Consider the following 22,226-nt stretch of genomic DNA (forward strand, 5'->3'; position numbering starts at 1 on the left):
AAATCAAAATTGAAAGCAAAGGTGGCACAGTGATTGGCTCTGCTGGCTCACAGCGCCAGGGACTCAGGTTTAATTCCGGCCTTGGGTGGAGTTTGCACATTCTCCCTGCGTCTGTGTGGTTTCCTTCAGGTGCTCCAGTTTCCCCTCTCACTCCAAAGAGACGTGGGTTAGGTTGATTGGCCATGATAAATTGCCCCTTAGTGTCAGGGGATGAGGACTGTAAGTATGTGGAGTTATGGGGATGGGACCTGGATGGGATTGTCAGTGCAGGCTCAATGGGCCAAATGGCCTCTTTCTATTTTATTCATTTATTAGCCATAAATAGGCTTACATTAACACTGCAATGAAGTTACTGTGAAAATCCCTTAGTCACCACACTCCGGCACCTGATTTGATTTGATATGATCTGATTTAATGATTTGATTTATTATTGTCACATGCAAAAAGTGTTGTTTCTTGCACACTATAAAGATTGTTTGGGTACACTGAGGGAGAATTTGTCACGGCCAATGCACCTAAGCAGCATGTCTTTCAGACGGTGGGAAGAAACTGGAGCGCTCGGAGGAAACCTATAAATTCTATGATTCTATTTAAGATGAGACTTTATCGATGTGTATAAGATGGTAAACTGTTGGGAGGGAGATAACATTACTTTGCAAATAACACAAAGGATCACAGATTCAAGTTCTCAAAAATTTAAATTGAGGGGCATTTTAGAATATTTAACGTTCACCCTTTGGCAAAAATGCAGCAAAAATCTCTTACAAATTATTTTTAAAAATTATTTTGTTCAGGAAAATGTGACAGATGGCAGAGCCAGCATCTATAAATCATTAATCATCAACACTTCCAAGGAGATGATGTGCTACAGTGACTTTCCAGCTCCCGATGATTATCCAAACTACATGCATAACTCTAAGATTCTGGAGTACTTCCGCCTTTATGCGAAGCACTTCAATCTGCTGAAGTATATACGGTTCAAGGTAAGACTTACACTAAATTGTAGCGTGTCCTTTGGAGTTTAGAAGAGTGAGAGGGGATCTCATAGAAACATATAAAATTTTAACAGGGTTAGACAAGGTAGATTCAGAAAGAATGTTCCCAATGGCAGGGGAGTCCAGAACTAGGGGTCATAGTTTGAGGGCAACGGGTAAACCTTTTAGAACTGAGGTGACGAGAAATTTCTTCACCCAGAGGGTGGTTAGTGTGCGGAATTCACTACCACCGAATGTAGTTGAGGCCAAAACATTGTCTGATTTCAAGAAGAAATTAGGTATAGCCCTTGGGGCTAAAGTGATCAAAAGATATGGGGAGGAGAAGGGGAACAGGATATTGAATTCCATGATGAAAATGAATGGCGGAGCAGGCTCAAAGGGTCGAATGGCCTACTCCTACTTCTAGTTTCTACGGTGGTAGCTTGCCTTGGGTACACTGGTGAAATTGCTCACTTTGAGAGCAGTACACCGTTGCATCCATACACGCTTGTTTAGCTCTAGGTGGTCTCAGTTGCAGTCTCCTTGTCCTGTTTGCAGCCTTTGACACGGCTGACGACATCATCCTCCTCCAACAGCTTTTCACAGTCATCCAGCTAGGTGGGATGGCATTTACCTGATTCCATTCTTATCTATTGAATCGTAACTTGGAATGTTTTCTCTTCTTGCCCTAACACCATTATGTCTGATGTTGTGAAGGATCTAACCACAGTGCTGTCCTATTTCTCACCTACCACTACCTCTCTAGACTCCTCCGCTGTTGCTAATTATTGGACTGCTTATCTGCCGTCCAGCATGGAATAAGCAGAAATTTCTTCCGATTCAAGATTCGGAACATCAACCCCATTGATTTCAATTCTTGCTCTAAACTTCACTCTGTAGCTACCCTAGCAATAGTCTGAGACTAAACTGGACTGTTCACAACTTTGTCATCAGATTTGACCCCGAAACTTCAAGCCATAGTTATGTTATTAGTGAGACCATCTATTTCCATTTCCATAACATCATCCAACTTTGTGCATATCACATCTCATTTGATGTTGAAACCTTCTTTCATGCCTTTGTTACCTCTCAACTTGATTATTCCAAAGTACTCCTAGCTGGTCTCCCACATTGTATCCATCTTCAACTTGAGTCATCCAAACCCACGCTACCTGTGTCCTATGGTGGGGCTTTCCAGCCCCACCCGCTGCCGGCATTGTCTGGTCCCACTGAAAGTCAATGGACCACCGAGACGGGGCTGGAAAATCCTAGCATTAATTTGCACCAAATTCTGTTCACTTGCTCACTGTCTTATATTGGCTGCTGGTTTTTGACTTGATTTTATAATTCTCAGATCTGTTTTCAAATCTGTCCTTTGTCTTGCCATCCCTATAATGGCACAGTGTTAGCACTGCTGCCTTACAGTGCCAGGGACCTGGGTTCAATTCCCAGCTTGGGTCACTGTCTGTGCGGAGGTTGCACTTTCTCCCTGTGTCTGCGTGGGTTTCCTTTAGATGCTCTAATTTCCTCTCATTGTTTGAAAGACAATTCGTTTGCATTGCTGATTAGTTGCATTGACCCAAACAGGTGCCAGAGTGTGTCCACTAGGGGAATTTAACAGTAACTTAATTGCAGTGTTATTGGAAGTCTTACTGTGATTAATAAATAAATTTTACTTCTACTTTTTACTTTATTTCTGTTACCTCCTGCCGACCTCTGAGATATCCATGCTCATTTGATCCTGGCCTCTTGAGCATGGCAATTTTCTATGTTGCCCTATTGGTGGCTGTGCCTCCAGTTGCCTAGGCCCTAAGCCCTAGGATTCCCTCCCTACACCTCTCCATCACCCTTTCCTCATTTCAGACATTCCTTAAATCCTACCTCTGATCTAAATTTTGGTCACCTTTCTTAATGGGCCTCAACTGCTCAGAATGACAACGAGCATCAGATTTCCAGTGAGTGACAGGGAGACTAGCTAGGGTAAGTGCATGGGTTTTGGGAATAGGGCTTGGGTGGGATTGTGGTCAGTGGAAACTCGATAGGCCAAATGGCCTCCTTCTGCACTGTAGGGATTCTATTATTCTATTACAAATGTTGAAAATCTGAAATAAAAACAAAGTACAGGAAGTGCTCAGCCAGTCTGGCTGCATCTGTGCAGAAAGAAACCAAGTTAATGTTTCAGATCGAGATCTTTTAACTCTAATCTGGTCTCTGTGTAAAACATTCCTTTCTTGCCCTACTTCTTTTTGGTTTAGCTGGGACCCATTGTGATGATGTTGATTGTTACTTGTTCTGCCTTCACTACTAAGTGAAGGGTAGACTCTTTGCAGAATTGCAATGGGTACTATGAAAATAGGAATAAAGTTAGCAAGGTATCTGCAGATGATGGGATTTTCCCCTTTTGCTGTGAAGCATTTCTTGCCGTGATTTATGGGAATTTCCAGAGGTTTGTGAATGCTTCATTCCTGGGTTGCTTATTTTAAGCTGGGAAATCAGGGAGTCGATGAGCAGCCCACACTGCCCTCTCACTGTCTTCTCAAGGGCATTTAGGGATGGACAATGAGTGCCCCCCTAGCTGGTGACACCAACAGCGCATTAATTAATTTATTAAAGAGACTGTTATCAGTTTCTGGGACAAACCAGGTGGATGGTACCTCCTCAAACAATCCAAAAGATAGGTCAGGTTGGGCTGGAACAGTATTTTGCCATAATGTTCACTTTGTTGTTGGTGTAGATGCATTGAAAACATTCATTGTTTTAGTAAGCCAAGGTCTCGCCATCACAATACTTGGAAAAAAAATTGGGGGAGCAAATGGACTCTGTTTTAAAATGGAATGATTTTGGCTATCTAGTATATACCTTAAGAAGATTTGATTTGATTTGATTTATTATTGTCACGTATTAACATACAGTGAAAAGTATTGTTTCTTGCGTGCTATACAGACAAAGCATACCGTTCATAGAGAAGAAAAGGAGAGAGTGCAGAATGTAGTGTTACAGTCATTGCTAGGGTGCAGAGAAAGATCAACTTAATGCAAGGTAAGTCCATTCAAAAGTCTGACAGCAGCAGGGGAGAAACTGTTCTTAAGTTGGTTGGTACATGACCTCAGACTTTATATCTTTTTCTCAAAGGAAGAAGGTGGAAGAGAGAATATCTGGGGTGTGTAGGGTCCTTAATTATGCTGGCTCCTTTGCCAACACAGTGGGAAGTATTGACAGAATCAATGGATGGGAGGCTGGTTTATGTGATGGATTGGGCTACATTCCATGACCTTTTATAGTTCCTTGCAGTCTTGGGCAGAGTAGGCACCATACCAAGCTGTGATACAACCAGAAAGAATGCTTTCTATCATGCATCTGTAAAAGTTAGTGAGAGTCATAGCTGACATGCCAAGTTTCCTTAGTCTCTGAGAAAGTAGAAGTGTTGGTGGGCTTTCTTAACTATAGATTCGGCTTGGGGAGTCTAGGACAGGTTGTTGGTGATCTGGACACCTAAAAACTTGAAGCTCTTGACCCTTTCTACTTTGTCCCCATTGATGTAAACAGGGGCACTTTCTTTGTGCTTCCTGAAGTTAATGATGGTCTCCTTCACTTTGTTGACAAGTCATCATTCAACTCAAAAGCTAGTCTGTGTGGATCAAACATTGGCAGCTGGGCAGCCTACGTGAGTCATTTATTCAGGGAACCAGACATCCCTTGGGCTAACCATAAAGTACAGGAGACTAAAAGAATAAAGTCTAGAAAAATAATAGCATGACCTTACTTAATTCAAGCCATGTCCAAGTTTCCTGTTGATCTGTATCTTGTTCTGATCCCAGAGAATCCTATAGGAAATTACAGGGTGAATTTAGCAATAATGTTCCTAAATTATTGCCCCTCCATTCCATTTCTGTAGACCAATGTGTGCAGCATAACAAAGCGGGCAGATTTCTCCGCCACGGGACAGTGGGATGTTGTGACAAAAGATCATGACGGCAACTCTGAATCAGCCATTTTTGATGCTATTCTGGTTTCTATTGGTCACCATGCCAATCCCCATTTTCCTCTGGATTCTTTTCCTGGTGAGTAAGTAATGAATATTGTTGAAAAAAGACATTTAGTCATAGCTTTTGTCTTGCATGCATGAGGAGAATCACATAGAGACCAATGTCAAGGTAAACAACAGCTTTATACTGTATAAAAGAAAGTGCTGACGGGATTGCAAGTGGATTCTGACTGGCAGAGGCATTGCCATAGAGAATGCATCAGTAGATTGTGACTGACAGTTAATCACCAAGCTTGTTTAAATTTGAACCAGGCAGCCTGACTCTGGTTAAGGCATTTCCCTGAGGAATGAACCAGTGAATGGCTAGCGCTTATTATGTTTAGCTGAAATTTGTATTTCAAGCCAAAACTTGTTGTCTTTCTCCTGAGGTAAAGGGTTTGTATCTGGCAGTAGGATTCTATAATGTCCCACCCCGAGTTATGGGAGCGAGATCATAGACCTCTTCCTCATCAGTGTCAAAGTCTCCTACAGGTGCCATAGGTTTTAGTTTTATGGCCAACCTGTAGGGAGGCAAGGATCCCCAGCTGGGGTCCTCTAAAATTTGGTTTCTCTTTTCTAATTCTCTATTGAATGATTCCAACATTTTGATTTTTGCTTTGTCGTCAGCCCATTTCTTACCCAAGACTGAGACTTGTTCAATTGATCCAGCCAATTGGTGAACTAGGAGGACTCCAATTTTCTTAGTCGTCTTTTTTTTCTTTTTCCAACCATTTCCGTCGTTGGTCTAACGGGTGAGATGAGTCCCTTTTCTTACCTGTTTAATGAATTTGTCCCTCTCAGTCATATACTCGTCTATCAGGAATCCCGGGGGTCCCCCCTTGTGATCCTGCCATAACACAGGTAAGTTTATACTCACCATCTGGAGTCTTCTAATCTCCTTTCTTGCTCTCTGACTCCTAGGCTGCTCTTATCAGAGTTTGGTAATACCTGTCAGGGATGATTAGTGCCCTCCATACCACCACTTACACTAGTAATCTTACATTATTAAGCCTGTACTATTAAGAACATAAGAACATAAGAAATAGGAGCAGGAGTAGGCCATCCAGCCCTTCGAGCCTGCCCCGCCATTCAATAAGATCATGGCTGATCTGTCGTGGCTCAGTTCCACTTTCCCGCCCTCTCCCCATAAGCTTTAAGTTAAGCTTAAGCTTAAGCCAGCTTTTCCTTCAACTCTGGTGATCACTTCAGACAGTCTCTTTTCCACTCATGTCTGAACATCATACTTCAGCCATCTTTCTCACCCACTTTTACACCCACTTCAAATTCCTGACCATCGCATGGGGGATTTCCCTTCTTAACAATCTGTCTAAGGCTGGGTGTTTTAAGACAAATGCCTCCTTGTCCGTATATGTTCAGTTCAGACCTCTTTCACACTTTTATAGTCTCTCACAGACTCTTAGCACAGACTCTCAGCACAGATAATTCCCTGCTGTAGTTTGACTCACCCTTTTAAGTTTGGTGATCTATTCCAGTACCCAGATTGTGGCCATTCAACCTAAGCACGCAAACAGATCCCGGGTTTTGGCACCAAATTGTTGTAGGTAAAATAATACCTCTGAGACTGTTAGTGAGTCAAAATACGGTGGTTTTTATTTCAAAGCTCTGGCTTTTATTCCAGAGCTTTGGGAGAAACTGGTTCTAAGAATGGACTGCCAGACTTCTCATGGAACACAAATACAAGCGGGTATTTATACATCATGAGTCGTAGTAACAAGTATGACATAAATTTCCAATTCCAGGCAAAACCTTTTATCTTCCTTAATCAATTACCACACCTGCAACTGGTTAGGCATCTCTGTCCTTGAAGTTACTTGTGTGATTAACATAAACAGACAAGGCTTACAATGTCTGCAAAATAACATTCACACCTGACCACATATATTCACATCAGATAATTTAATTTCATGACAGTTAAAGAATGAAAGACATGAACAAGTAATTTACATTAACACCAGGAGCAATATAAGCCTGGGAAGATCAGCCATGATAAAGGGTTATGTTTCTAGGTACAAAATTCATTAACCCTTTCCCTCCTTCAAGGTACAAAATGCATTAACCCTTTTCCTACTTCAGTGGTCAATGTTATAATGAAGGAAATGTAGCAGGTAATTTGCTCATTGCGAACTCCCACAAACAGCAATGTGATAATGACTGGACCTTTGATAATGTGCCACATAAAAGACTAAAGAAATAAGTCCAGAGAGCATTGACACAAAATAATTTTAGAGTGGGTAGTTAACTGGTGACGAGGCAGAAAACATAAAGTAAGGGAGAAGGGCAGCTACTCAGAGTGGCAGAGGATGCTAAGTAGTGTCTCACGAGAATCAGTGCTGGGGACATGATTGTCAATAAATTATATTAAAGATATAGATTTTAGGAACAAAACACAATTTCTAAATTTGCAGGTGACAATCAGTTGGGAGATACAGGTGATAATGAGGAAGACTGCAACAAACTACGTTGGGAAACTTGCAGAATGGGCATATTGCAAATGAATTTCAACAAAGTTACGAGTGAGGTATTTAATTTTAATAATGAAAGGAAGGAATTTACATATTATTTGGTGAGGGGAAGGGGAAGGAAGAATCTGAATAGGTTGAGACATAAATGAAGCTGGGATTACAAATACTCAAATCAATGAATGTTGTGACATGGGTCAATTGGACCACAAAAAGGCAAATCAAATACTAAGGTTTGTCCCTAAAGGAATACAATTGAGAAGTAGAACAGTTGTGCTAAAAGTTTGACCTTGTCTGAATACTGCATCCAGTTCTAGATGCCAAACTTGAGGAAGGATGTGAAGGCATTGGAGAGAGGACAGAGGAGAGTCACAAGGATGGTTCCAAGGATAAAGAAGTGTATCTATGAGGAAAGATTGGAGAGGTTAGGACTGTTTTCTTTGGAGATAAGATGGCTAAGAGGAGACTTGATCTAGGTCATGAGGGGCATGGGCAGGTAAAGACCTAGAGAGCACAGATTCAAAATAATTGGCAGAAGTAGAATTGATATGAAGAAAACAGTTTTCACCCAGAGGGTAGTTGAAGTCTGGAATGAACTTCAAGAGTTTGTTGGAAGTTTTAATCAAGGTATTGAGAAGGGAATTGGATTATTACCTGAAAATGTGCAAGGTTTCTGGGATAAGGCAGGGGAGTGGGATGAGGTAGAATGTTCTTTCAGAGAACCAGTGCAGACTCAATGGGCTGAATGGCTGCCTTCTACATTGTAAAGAATCTGGGTTACACCATATTTGGAGTATTGTACAGTTCTAATTGCCACGTTGCGAAGAAGGAGGTAGAGGCACTAGCAGGGTTTGAATCAGATTTGCAAGGATAATACCAGAACTGCAAAGTTGTACCTTTGAGGAAAAAATGAACAGCTGGATCACTTCTCACTTGAAATAGGAATGATGACCAAATAAACGCCTTCAAAATCATGAAAATGTTTTAACGGTGTCATGAGGGTGCTTGCATTTCTGGAAGAACAAAACTAAAAGCCATCAAAATAAGACTGTCACCAAAACTTAAATAGGGAATTTAGAAGAAACTTCTTTAGCCAGAATGTAGAACTCAGTGTCATGGGTGTAGTTGAGGTGAACAGTACAGAGGAATTTAAGGGGAAGTTAAATAAGCCAATGAGGGAAAAAAGAATGAGGTAATACTGAAAGAATTTATTGAGGAAGGCTGAGAGGAGACTCGAGTGGAATATAAATGCCTGCACAGATTTGTTGGGCTGAATGACCTGTTACTGAGCTGTATGCTATGTCAATATTGGGCAGGAATTGCCTGCTGCTGTTTGGAGTAGAGCCATGCGATCTTATGCATCCACCTGAGAGAGCAGACAGTGCCTTCAGATTAATACCTTATCCAACAGATAGCAATTCTAGCAGTGCAGAGCTCCTTTAGTATGACACTGGTGTGTCAAGTCCCTGGATGGGATTGAACTCTCAATATTCTGACTGAGGCAAGCTCACCACCACAGTGGACATCAAGAGCTGGATTTTCCCTCCTGTTGTCAAACTCCTGTTTCCTGCCCTGGGGAAACAGTCAACCTTACTTATTTATTTAATCTTTCATGGGAAATTGGCGTCACTGGCAAGGCCAACATTTATTGCCCATGCCCTTAATCTGAATGGCTTGGTGGCCACTGCAGAGCTGCTAAGAGTTAACCACATTGCTGTGGGTCTGTAGTCTGGAGCCAAACCAGGTAAGGACGACAGATTTCCTTCCCAAAAGGACATTAGTGAGCCAGATGAGTTTTGATTTATAAAAATTGATGAAAGGGTGGCAGACGAGATTTTGACACTGGAGGACCAATCCGAGACATGCCTGAGAGCAGCAGCAGGCTGCAGTAAGATGGTAGATAACTATAGGCTGGTTAGTTTAACTCCTGTAGTAGGGAAAATACTTGAATCTATCATCAAGGAAGAAATAGCAAGACATCTGGATATAAATTGTCCCATTGGTAAGATGCACCATGGGTTCATGAAGGGCAGGTCATGTTTGGCTAATTTGGTGGAATTCTTTGAGAACATTACATGTGCAATGGACAGTGGGGAACCTGTGGATGTGGTGTATCTGGATTTCCAGAAGGCATTTGACAAGGTGCCGCACCAAAGACTGCTACATAAGATAAAGGTGCACAGTGGTATGGGTAATGTATTAGCCTGGATAGAGGATTGTTAACTAACAGAAAGCAAAGAGCGGGCATAAATGGGTGTTTTTCTGGTTGGTGCTAAGTGACTAGTGGTGTGCCTTGGATCAGTGTTGGCTCTGCAGTTGTTTACGATTTACATAGATGATTTGGAGTTGGGGACCAAGTGTAGTGTGTCAAAATTCGCAGATGACACGATGATGGGTGGAAGAGCAAAGTGTGTAGAGGACACTAAAGGGATGCAAAGGGATATAGATAATCTAAGTGAGTGGGCGAAGGTCTGGCAGATGGAGTACAATGTTGGAAAATGTGAGGCCATCCATTTTGGTAGGAATAACAGCAAAATGGACTATTTAAATGCTTAAAAAATTGCAGCGTGCTGCTGTGCAGGGGGACCTGTGTGTCCTTGTGCCGGAGTCCCAAGGAGTTGGTTTGCAGGTGCAGCAGGTAATTAAGAAGGTAAATGGAATTTTGTCCTTCATTGCTAGAGGAATGGGATTTAAAAATAGCAAGATGATGTTGCAGCTGTATAAGGTGCTGGTGAAGCCACACCTGGAGTACTATGTACAGTTTTGGTCTCCTTACTTGCAAAAGGATGTACTGGCACTGGAGGGAGCGCAGAGGAGATTCCCTAGGTTGATTCCGGAGTTGAGAGGGTTGGCTTGTGAGGAGAGACTGAGTAGACTGGGGCTATGCTCATTGGAATTCAGAAGAATGAGGGAAATCTTATAGAAACATATAAGATTATGAAGGGAATAGATAAGATAGAAGCAGGGAAGTTGTTTCCACTGATGGGTGAAACTAGAACTAAGGGGCATACCCTCAAAATAAGAGGAAGCAGATTTAGGAGTGAGTTGAGGAGGAACTTCTTCACGCAAAGGGTTGTGAATCTGTGGGATTCCCTGCTCAGTGAAGAAGTTGAAGCTACCTCATTGAATGTTTTTAAGGCAAGGATAGATAAATTTTTGAACAGTAAAGGAACTAAGGGTTATGGTGAGCAGACGGATAAGTGGAGTTGAGTCCACAAAAAAGATCAGCCATGATCTTATTGAATGGCGGAGCAGGCTCAAGGGGCTGGATGGCCTATTCCTGCTCCTAGTTCTTATGTTCTTATGTTCCTTCCGAAAGTCTGCCTGCACTAAATTCCGGGCAGAGTACATTCCATGTCTTAAACACTTACTGTCGAAAAATGTTTTTCTTCACCTCGCCATTGGCAGTTTAACCAATCACCTTAAATCTGCCCTCTATCTTCTCCCTATTTATTCTGACTGGACCCCTCATGATTCTGAATATCTCTATCAAATTTCCCCTCAAGCTGGTCTTCAACCAAAGTTTGTCTGAATTTTGCAGTCAGCCCTGAAGCCACAGCACTCGTCACTGTCCTCAAAGATATTTGCCCACAATGATCTAGCGGTCTCCTGGCATCATTTCACCTTTCCTGGACTCGCTTTGCCTCTGGTGCCAAGTCAGAGAGATCCCCAGGCATCCAGCAACAACGATCTCAACAAGAAAGTTAAACAGACAATCACAGTGAAGTATTCTCATAGACAGCAAAACAGGAAGAAAATAACACTAAAGAAATTCACTTCCAAGTTTTAAATTTTACAGATAGTGAAACCAATGATTAGGACGTGCACATGGACAGCTAAAATAACAGCTGAAATCTCCTAAACAAACTTTATTTGTTTTTAGAGATGTGGAATTTCATGGAGACACTTGATATAGAATAGAGAAAAGTACTCTTTCTAAACCAGGAATGTTATTTAGCAGTTATTATAAGTATAGTATGCTGTTAAAAATCCAGTTATACCTCATTCAAAAAATGTAACTTCTTCAATGTTTTCTTGCAGTGAGAAAACATTAGTGTAGAAGTTTTCATCAGCTCAGTGATTTCTAATTGATTAAATATTCCAGACATCAAATCCCAGATTTCGGATTTTAGTTGCACATGTGCAGAGTCTGGGAGTTGCTGCCCTCACAATGTAGTAACTGACGGTTTTGCCATCATTACTATTGCAAAATCTGGGGCAGCAGATCATAAATGAAGGCTCTTAGAGAGGAATATCCTAAAATTAAAGTTCACAATACAGAAGTAAAATAGAAAAGAGAAACAAATCAAGGATATGGGAAGGACATATGGACAGTATGAAAAAGACTATCAACATCAAGGTAAATAGAAAGCAGGCAGGGAAAGCTTTAAACAGGAGTGAGATGGATCATAGAAAATGCAGAATGCCAAGAGATTTTGCCGGTGCATTTTGAGAAGCAGATGAAGGAGAAAGGCAGAAAGACTGGGGAACAATGTTGGGGCGACATGAACTCTGGTTAAAAAGGAAACTGCTAAATGTAACTTAAATGAAAAACCACTAAGCCTATCACAGATAAATTGGTGCTGATCAAATCATGGCGTATGTGCAGGAATTACGATTAGGGTTAAGGAAGCCAGTGTCAATGAGGCAAATAGCTTCCTCCTGTGCTGAGATTGCCCATTTCCTGCACAGACTAAAGCACAAAATCCTTTCGCCTATCTATCAAGCTTTTTATTACCAGATGGGATTGCATATTGAGGATGTAACACTCTGCTTGTATTCTCTCCATCTCCTATTTTTAACTAGGCATAGAAAAGTTCAAGGGTCAGTACCTGCACAGTAAGGAATACAAAGGACCCCTGTTTTATGAAGGAATGAGAGTGGTTGTAATTGGAATTGGAAACTCCGGGGGTGACCTTGCTGTTGAAATCAGTCGATATGCTAAACAGGTAAGCGCCGCCACAAAAATAAGGGGTGGGATTTTACGACCTCACTTGGGTGAGCTCATAAGATCCCACCCGAGGCCAACAGAGAATTCCGTTCTGTGAGCCTTGCCCGCCCCTGAATCGGGGTGGGTGAGACAGTAACATTCCAGCCAAGGTGTCTCGCCTTTCAGAATTGTTGAAAGTAGATATTGACTTTAAAAGAATCGACTAGCTTTCACCGAAACTTTATCCATATATCCCTTAGTGCTGTTCTAAACCCAATCTGTTATAATCTGCTACGGTGGTGCTTCTTCTCCACCCTCCAGTTCTTGTCACACGGCAGTAGAGAAAAGAACAATGTCCAGAGTATGGCAACAAATAACAGTGGATAATTGCATAGGAACAGGGGCGGACCATTTTGTGTCTTAATCTTGCCCCACTTTCAGTGCAATCGTAGCTACTGTTCTCCAGATTCCAGCAGCTGTCTTGGCTCCCCATCCTTTTTTAACCCTTATCTAACAAAAATATATCAACCCAATTAAACTTCTAATTGAGCTCACGTCTATTTTTGTATGGGAGAGCTCTACTGCCACTCTGTCACCCTCTGCAACAGTCTCCTCATCTCACTCCTGCGTGGCCTGGTTCTGATGTTAGGACTACGTCCTCCAGTCCTAAAGTCTTCCACCAGCAGAGTGAATACTCTCCAGCCCCATCAATTCCTTTCAAAGCTCTGAACATTTCACACAAGTCACAAGGCTGATTTGTGTAATCTCTTGTTACAATTCCACCCTTGGGAAGCCAGTGTTCTCCCTGAGCCATGCGGGTGCATGTCTGTGTGCCAGTTGGGATTGGGTCTCATGAGGGACAAACAAGCAGTGATACTTTGAGGATGCACAATGAGCTGCCACAGGCCAATCTTGTATACTGTGCAGTGCAGGAAAGTAAAATTATTATGAATCAGCCAGGCTTTGACATGATGAAGGAAGATTGCAAATGCTAGAAGCCTGAAATAAAAGCAGAAAATGAGCAGCAGGTTGGAAGAAAAAGACAATTTGTGATGCAGTTCCTGCACTCCTCTATTGTCCTCTGTTTAAAAATCTCTCTCTCAATTCGCACAAAAACTGAGCTTACAAAATCCCAACTGCATAGATTTTGGCACTCCATTCACCACACTATTTCTAACCTTCCATCCTGGCATTTCACCACCCTATCTCCAATCTCCCTTTTCTCTCCCAAGGCCTTGAAACTCCCAAATTAGTGCCTTACTTTCCTGGAACTCCATCTTTGAATCCCTCCAATCCAGTTTCCATTTCCACGCTCATAAAATAACTCCTATTAAAGACACAAATTACACCGTCTGTTTCCATGTGTGTGTTCCAAAACCCACCCCTCCCTTATTACTAAATTGCCTCTAAATTGTCATCTGTTTGAATAACGTTCTGGTTTGGAAGAGCAAAAATATCCTCCAATTAAATATTGGACAGGCTAAAGCCATTGTGTTTGGATCTGCTCCATTTGCCAGCCAGTGGTCTCTCCCTCTCTCACGCTGAAGCATACTGGAGCTATGTTTAACACCGATGAGCTTCCAACCACACATCTGCGCCATTACCAAGATGACCCATTTTCACCTCTGTAACATTGACACTCTTCACCCCTTGCCTCAGCTCATCTGTTTCTAAAATCCTTATCATGCCATAAACTCTAGACTCAACTGTTTCAGTGCACTGCTGACCAGCCTCCCATCTTCCACAATTCGTAAACTTGTCATCATCTCCTGCCCATGTCCTAAATCGTACCAAGTTCTGGTCACCTATGTGCTTGCGGACTTGCATTGGCTGCCAGTTAAGCAGTGCCTTGATTTTTACAGCTCTCATCCTCATTTTTAAATTTCTTCTGGTGGCATTGTGGTTAGCATTGCTGCCTCTCAGCACCGGGGATCTGAGTTCGAATCTCGGCTTGGGTCACTGTCTCTGTGGAGTTTGTATGTTCTCCATGGGTCTGTGTGGGATTCCTCCAGGTGCTCCAGTTTCCTCCTACAGTCCAAAGGCCTGCTGGTTATGTGCATTAGCCATGCTAAATTCTCCCTTAGTTTACCCAAACAGTGATTGGAGTATGGCGAGTAGGGGATTTTCACAGTAACTTCATTGAAGTGTTAACGTAAACCTATTTGTGACATTAATAAATAACCTTTAAACTTTCCTCCTTCCATATCTCTGAAATCTCCTCCAGCCCCAAATTCTTCTTCCTGGACATCTTCACTCTGCTAATTCTGGCATCTGGAACATCCCTAATTTCACTTGCTTCACCATTGGTAGTTGTTCCTTCACGGTCCCAAGCTCCAAAATTTACTCAAACCTTTCCTCCTCCGTTACTCTCTTACCTCCATTTAGATGTTCTTTAGAACCTCACTCTTTGATCAAGCTTTAGGTCATCTGCGGCATTATCAATTCCTGTGCTTCAGAGCCAAAGCTTTTCTGGTGAAGAAACCTGGGGGGGTGGTTTTATTACATGAATCCACCATATAAAAACAAGTTGTTGTGGCAGGTCTGTTTCACAACCTAGTCCAGTATTTCTTGTTTTAACCTGGGTTACACACGTTACTATGATCTGCTGTCCAATAAAAGGCCACCTTCTGTTGCTGTATTCTGCAATACATCTACTGCATGTACATCAGTTACAAACATCAAATTTACTACACAAAAGCTGGCTATTTGAGCTCAATGAGCATAATGGAATGTTAACACGCCACGCAAACTTGTATTCACCCTCTTTTCATTTTGCTCTATCAGTATACCATTATATTCCTTTCTCCCTCATATTGTTATCTCGCTTTTATTTAAATACACCAAAGCTATTCACCTCTATTGCTGAAAGTGGAAGCAAGTTCCACATTTCAACCCCAAAATAAAAGCAAAGTATTGCAGATGCAAATCTGAAACAAAAACAGAAAATGCCGGAAGAAGTCAGCAGAAGTCTAGCAACATCTGTGGAGAGAGAAACATTTTTAGTTCAAGTGACTTCTTCTGAAGACCTCAAAATGTTTGCACAGGAATGTCCACAGCATGGAGGATGGCTACGTGCCAAATACTTCCTGCATGGTGAGAAAGCCGGAACCAGCTATCCAGTAGGATGCCAAAAGCTTGGCTTCAAGGATGCTCAGAAACATTTCATGAAAGCCCTAGACATTAATTATCATACCTGGGAGTCACTAGTTGATGACATAGGAAAATGGCAACACTTCCTGTGGGTTGGTGCACACCTCCGCAATTACCAGTGGCGACGAAGGCCAAAGCGTTTTTTGATTCTTTCACGGGATGTGGCAGAGCCAGTATTTGTTGCCCGTCGCTTATTGCGCTTGAACTGAGTGGCTTGCTAGAACATTTCAGCCGATAGGTAAGAGTCAAACACATTGCTGTAGCTCTGGAGTTGCTTTTAGGCAAGACCAGGTAAGGACGGCAGATTTCCTTCTCTGAAGGACATTAGTGAACCAGATGGGTTTTTAACAACAATCATCATTAGATTTTTAATTCCAGATTTTTTTTTATTGAATTCAACTTTCACCATCTGCCATGGTGGGATTCGAAGCTGGGTCCCTGGAACATTACCCTGGATCTCTGGATTAGTAGTCTAGCGACAATACCACTACACACTATCTCCCCTTGTGTGAAAACGACAACTCGCAATGACTCTTGGAAGCTTCTTGTGTGGCAGAATTTGTGATAGAACCTACCTGTCAAGAATTGTTCTCTTCAGTCATTTGTAAAAGTAGACCATATGAAGACACTCCATCTGACATGGATTTGTTCACTGTGAGCCCTTAGTAGCTGGAAATGGCATTTGTTTTTCATTACACTTCCCCACAGCCTGTCCATGGTTTTTTTTTTGCAGGGTGAAAGTTGCCAGAACTGATTAAAAATCATGATTTTTCAAAAATGAGGTTTGTTAATTAAATTACAGTAGACTAGCCTGAGGCTTCTGAAAAGCAGTAACTGAGATAAAGTTGAAACCTATTTTACAAGAAAGAGACAGGGTGGTTCGTGGGCCAAATAAGGGTGTTCATGACATTTCACCAGTTACAAGGCTGCTTGCCTCTTCCTGATGTTTATGTTCTTTCCAATATTCTGACAGGAACTATTGGAAAATTAAAAGTGGGAAATCTATTGGGATTGTTTCTCTTTTCCTTTCACCGCAGCCCCTACCCAAATCTCCAGAATCCACTGAACATACTTGGTTCCCCTTGGGGGAAAATCAAATGCAGTGTTAATGTTTATCTGTGCATGCACAATGGGGCAGATTTTAAAATTTAATGCCCTTGTGTTCTTGAAATGTTCCATAGGTATTTCTGAGTACGAGAAGAGGTGCCTGGATAGTAAACCGTCAGGGCTATGGAGGTTTACCTGGAGACGTGTTGTTTAACAGACGCATTAATACCTGCGTGCCTTTACATTTTGTGACCTGGTTTGCCGAAAAGACCCTGAATCTTAGCTTTAATCATGCAAACTATGGCCTGCAGCCTACCCACAGGTTTGTAATATCGAGCAGCGTTTTGTTCTAGAAGACCTAACACTGGTGCAATTTTCTCTCTTCCTTAAGTCACACATTAATACCTCCCTCGTTGACCAACCTCTGATGGCCTATGCTAATGGCCCAGAGTTTGCAGTCACCAACATTTCGTTCTTCATTACTCTTCCCCGCAGTCTGTCCATTTTTTTTTGCAGGGTGAATTGCAGTTCTGTGAGATCATTTTCAGCACCGTGCCCTCTGTCCATGTGCTGTGTGTGAGCAGGGCTACCCACAGCATGTCTCAAGAGCATGCCTCCTCACCCAATCAGCTTGAATAATCCTTACTGATATAGGTGAAATTGAAATCAGAAAGTGCCAATTAGGATAATCAATTGAATCTCAAAAAGAGCAATAGAGGGAAAAGAAAGATGGGATTAAGAAGGAGTGGGAGATAAAAGAGACCCAATGAAAAAAAATACATTTTAAAAATTTCCGAACAATTAAAATCTAAAGGAATGAGATACTTGGGGATTTCATTTCCCCACTCAACTTGTGTTTCTGGGAATATGGTTACTTAGGCAGTGCTGGTCATCAGACAGTATGTGAATATTTATTTTCTAGTACCTTGCCCCATACTCAGAAGAAGTGCACACCTAGTCTCAAATCTATCTTCTTCTCATTTCCATTCTTCCCTATGTGGCGAATTCAATCTGTGCTCTTCACAGCTCCTGGTTTTTGCTCTTTGGGGATTTGGGGGGAGGGGGTGATCACATGAAGGCAACCTCCATCCTCGTGACTTCCAGTCAATAAGTCCCTTTGCTTTTTATTGTAATTGCCCACCATTAGCTGGCAGTAGTTATATATTTAGAACATAGAACATAGAACATTACAGCACAGAACAGGCCCTTCGGCCCACGATGTTGCGCCGACCAGTTAAAAAACAATGTCCCACTAATCTAAACCAATCCCTTTTCGTCCATAAACCTATCCACGGATCTCTTAAACGCCCCCAAACTAGGCGCATTTACAACTGCAGCAGGCAGGGCATTCCAATCCCTCACCACCCTCTGGGTAAAGAACCTACCCCTGACATCCGTCCTATAACTACCCCCCCTTAATTTAAAGCCATGCCCCCTCGTGCTAGCTTTCTCCATCCGAGGAAAAAGGCTATCACTATCCACCCTATCTAAACCTCTAATCATCTTATATGTTTCAATAAGAACCCCTCTTAGCTGCCTTCTTTCTAGCGAAAACAACCCCAAATCCCTCAGTCTCTCCTCATAGGACCTCCCCTCCATACCAGGCAACATCCTGGTAAACCTCCTCTGCACCCTCTCCAAAGCCTCCACATCCTTCCTGTAATATGGGGACCAGAACTGCACACAGTACTCCAAGTGCGGCCGCACCAGAGTTGTGTACAGTTGCAACATGACGCTGCGACTCCTAAATTCAATCCCCCTACCAATAAACGCCAAGACACCGTATGCCTTCTTAACAACCTTATCTACTTGATTCCCAACTTTCAGGGATCTATGTACAAATACACCTCGATCCCTCTGTTCATCCACACTATTCAAAGTCCTCCCGTTAGCCCTATACTCAACACATCTGTTATTCCTACCGAAGTGAATTACCTCACACTTCTCCGCACTTCACTTTGTTGGTACTTCCATTCGATAAGTTATTTTGTAAACCTGGACTGTAACTTTGATTGATGACACCAATGTACTCCAGTCGTTATTGCTGGGATGTTATCTCTATTGCAGTTTTTTCAGCCAACATCCAACAATCAATGATGATTTGCCAAATCGCATTATGTCGGGTGCAATACTCGTGAAACCGAATGTGAAGCAATTTACTGAAACTGCTGCCATCTTTGAAGATAGCACAGTGGAAGACATCGATGTTGTTGTTTTTGCAACAGGATACACATTCTCTTTTCCATTTCTAGACGAATCTGTTGTTAAAGTCAACAAAAACCATGTTTCTCTCCACAAATATATCTTTCCACCTCAGTTGGAGCAGCCAACTCTGGCCATCATTGGTCTTGTCCAGCCAATAGGAGCTATTATGCCAGTATCTGAACTTCAAGCACGTTGGGCCACAAGGGTTTTTAAAGGTATGAGGGTACTTACAATATTCAATACTTTATATCCTTTATTTTTATTACATGTGATTTGAATAGAGCTGTACAAAGTACTGTATGGCATTATGTGTTGCTGAGATAATGCCATTACTTAGCTATCTTGTTGCCAAAGTGATGATTCATGATTTACCACAACTCCTTAAGTGCTCTATCAATTACTGAGCTAAACAGATCATAATTTGCAGGTTCAATTTTCGGCATATGCTGCATTATGGGGCAGCACAGTGGTTAGCACTACTGCCTCACAGCATAGGGACGTGGGTTCAATTTCAGGTCTCGGGTCACCGTCTGTGTGATGTTTGCACATTCTCGCTGTGTCTGTGCGGATTTCCTCCGGTGCTCCGGTTTCCTCCCACAGTCCAAAGATGTGGGGGTTAGGTTGTTTGGCCATGCTAAATTGAACCTAATGTCAGGGGGATTAGCAAAGTAAATATGTTAATATAGCCTGTGTGGAATTTTGGTCAGTCTAGGTTCAATAAGCCAGATGGCCTCTTTCTGCACTGTAGGGATTCTATGATTAAGCTTCGTCTCTTTGATCACACTTTTCTTTGCGTTCTTATTTGGGAAATGCAAATTTGCTGCGAACTAGGAGGGACATACTTCGTCAGTTGCTCTAGACTGCCAGCTGGTGGTGAGCTTGGGAAAGACTGTGTGGATGCTGAATAAGAACAATATTGAAGTGACTATGTTAACCTACCAAGTAGTCAAGAGTAATTACTTGTCTTGAATATTACATGCAGAATCCCCCTCCAGGTTTAAGGTCCAGCTGGCAATAGTATGAACTTTAGAGGGAAATTGAGGGGAAAATAAATGTGATGGATACATACTTTGCCAGCAGTCATAGCATCTGCTTTAACCTTTTGTTTCTAAGCTAATCCAAACAACAGAATGATTTAACTTCTTCCTAGGACTTCCGCTCAGTCATTAAGTTTCAAATTACCTCAGTCCCTTTTTCTCAACTCTTGTTTGTAGTGCACTGTGAGCTCTAGCCCTGCATTCTAGCTTCTTAATCCAAAAAGTAATTCACAGTTGATGCAATGAATTCAAATATTGTTAATTGTTAATCCCCATCTTCGTATCAATCCCTGGTGATTCAATCGCTGATCAAACAGCAAGTTAAAACATATTAGTTTATGTCAAAGACGGCAGTCTGCTGTTGCAAGGTGGTAACTGTGTTTGCTTTTACAACATTGATGAGGTAAGCTCGATTAACAATGTTCTTTTTCTTTTATTTTAATTTTCCAGGTTTGGCTAAGCTGCCTCCAGTTAGCACCATGATGGCAGAGATCACAGAGAAGAAAGAAAAAATGGCCAAAAGGTATTAAAATACATAGAATTTGGAGCACCAAAACAAGCTGCTCAGCCAACAAGTTTTTGCTAGAGTTTGTGCCCCATTCTTGTCATCTACCTTCTATTCACATCTCCCTCTTTTGTTTATCTAGCTTCCCTTTAAATAGAACCGTGCAATTAGTCTTAACAACCCTTATGATGGTGCACCCCATATTCTAACCACTCTTTGGGTAAAAGCACCTCTCCCAAATTCCCAGTAGGATTTGTTAGTGACTATCTTATATTTGTATCCTGTAGTTTTGGACTCTTCCACAAGTGGAAAACTATGCCCTCATCTACTTTCTGTCACCTTTTCATGATCTTAAAGATCTCCATCAGGTCACCACTTGGCATTCTGTTTTCTAAGGGAAAGATCCCCAGTCTGTTCTGCTATCCCTGCTAAGTGCATATGCTCAGTTCCAGTAGCATTCTTGTGTGCCTTTTTTCCTTCTTCAGTATTGTTATATTCTTTTCATATGGAGACCAGATTGCACTACGTGTGGCTTAACCAATGTTCTATAAATAGTTGATGTCACTTCTTTGCTTTATCATAGAATCCCTACAGTGCAGATGTAGTCCTTTCAGCCCATTGAGTCTGCACCGACCACAATCACATCCAGGCCCTATTCCCTTAACCCCACATATTTACCCTGCTAAACTAGAGTCTATTTAGCATGGCCAATCAACCTAACCCGCACATCTTTGGAGTGTGGGAGGAAACTGGAGCACCCAGAGGAAACCCATGCAGACATGGGGATAATGTGCAAACTCTACACAGACATGTTACACAGACATGCTATGACGATGCATTTTATACATCAGTAATCTGTTTTATATCTCAACTCTACTCACTGTCTTCATTATGTTTTACTAAATATTGTTGAAAGCCCCATTTCCCCTAGCTTCCTTTGTGCTAAATGTCAGTGGCACTCTGAAAACCTTGGAGAATAAAAATCACAAAAGAAAACCCACGCATTGGACATGAGTTAACTCGAGAGCCATTAGAATTTTGGGTGGTAATCATTGAGATAAACCCAATAATATGAACAGAAGACAATCTCTGCAGTAACCTTTATCTGATGGGTTCATTTTGAGTTGGACATACACACAAAACAGCTAAGAATCAGATCCCTTATATTCTGTGGAATAGGTTGTTACATTGGCAGAGTTAGTGTGTGAGTATTCAGGGAAAATGTATCAAAATCTAGCATTAATTCAACAGTTGCATTAGCTGAAGAGTGTACTGCTAAATGATTAAAGTGGTCATCCACCTATTCGATAGAGTTCAGGGAAATAAGTCAATGCCTATTTGTGAGAAAAAGGAGGGAAACTCTGACACCGGTAGATATGGTACAGTGAAGTCATCTGGTGGATATTTAAGGCAGGAAAAATACCAGCAAGACCATCTGCTGCACAGAAGGTGATCAAAATACCAAGACCTGTTGCTGTGGGTGGGATTCCTCACCAAGTACCCATGAAGGCTATAAAGCCTAACATGGCTGGTAATACCCTGAACTCTCAAGAATCCACATGCAGTACAGTAACTCGTATATGCCCGTCATCACTGGTCCACCCCCTCCCCCCTCCCTTTCTATTCCCATCACAGTTCCATGCCATCTGGCTGCTCCCAAATAGAAAGGAGTTACATGAGTCAAAAATAGTCTCCTCCATAGGGGGCAAAATAAAGGGTAGAGTGCGCTTATGTTTTCCCTGCATTCTAGGTGAGGGAAAGAGATGGGAAGTCACGTGATGTGTCACCCACCTGGGAACAGCCGATTTTCAGTATATTGCATTTGCTTTAGTTTGGGAATGGGAGAAATAACTGGGGGCTTGCCATGACAGAGA

At 42.0% G+C, this 22,226-nt stretch overlaps 1 protein-coding gene across 2 annotated transcripts in view; it reads left to right on the forward strand.

Annotated features, from left to right (window-relative positions):
- The window catches only part of LOC145347919 (flavin-containing monooxygenase 5-like), a 49,070-nt gene that overhangs the window by 24,093 nt on the left and 2,751 nt on the right, over window positions 1-22,226 (forward strand). For both annotated transcript variants that reach the window (XM_080195893.1, XM_080195895.1), the window contains exons 3-8: window positions 795-983; window positions 4,870-5,035; window positions 12,285-12,427; window positions 16,740-16,927; window positions 18,673-19,025; window positions 20,298-20,370. In XM_080195893.1, the coding sequence (XP_080052019.1) occupies window positions 795-983; window positions 4,870-5,035; window positions 12,285-12,427; window positions 16,740-16,927; window positions 18,673-19,025; window positions 20,298-20,370 (1,112 nt within the window). The remainder of the gene's footprint in view (window positions 1-794; window positions 984-4,869; window positions 5,036-12,284; window positions 12,428-16,739; window positions 16,928-18,672; window positions 19,026-20,297; window positions 20,371-22,226) is intronic.

Source organism: Carcharhinus amblyrhynchos, chromosome 9, assembly GCF_965287045.1.
Source record: "Carcharhinus amblyrhynchos chromosome 9, sCarAmb.v2.hapA, whole genome shotgun sequence".
In the NCBI taxonomy this organism is placed as follows: domain Eukaryota; kingdom Metazoa; phylum Chordata; class Chondrichthyes; order Carcharhiniformes; family Carcharhinidae; genus Carcharhinus; species Carcharhinus amblyrhynchos.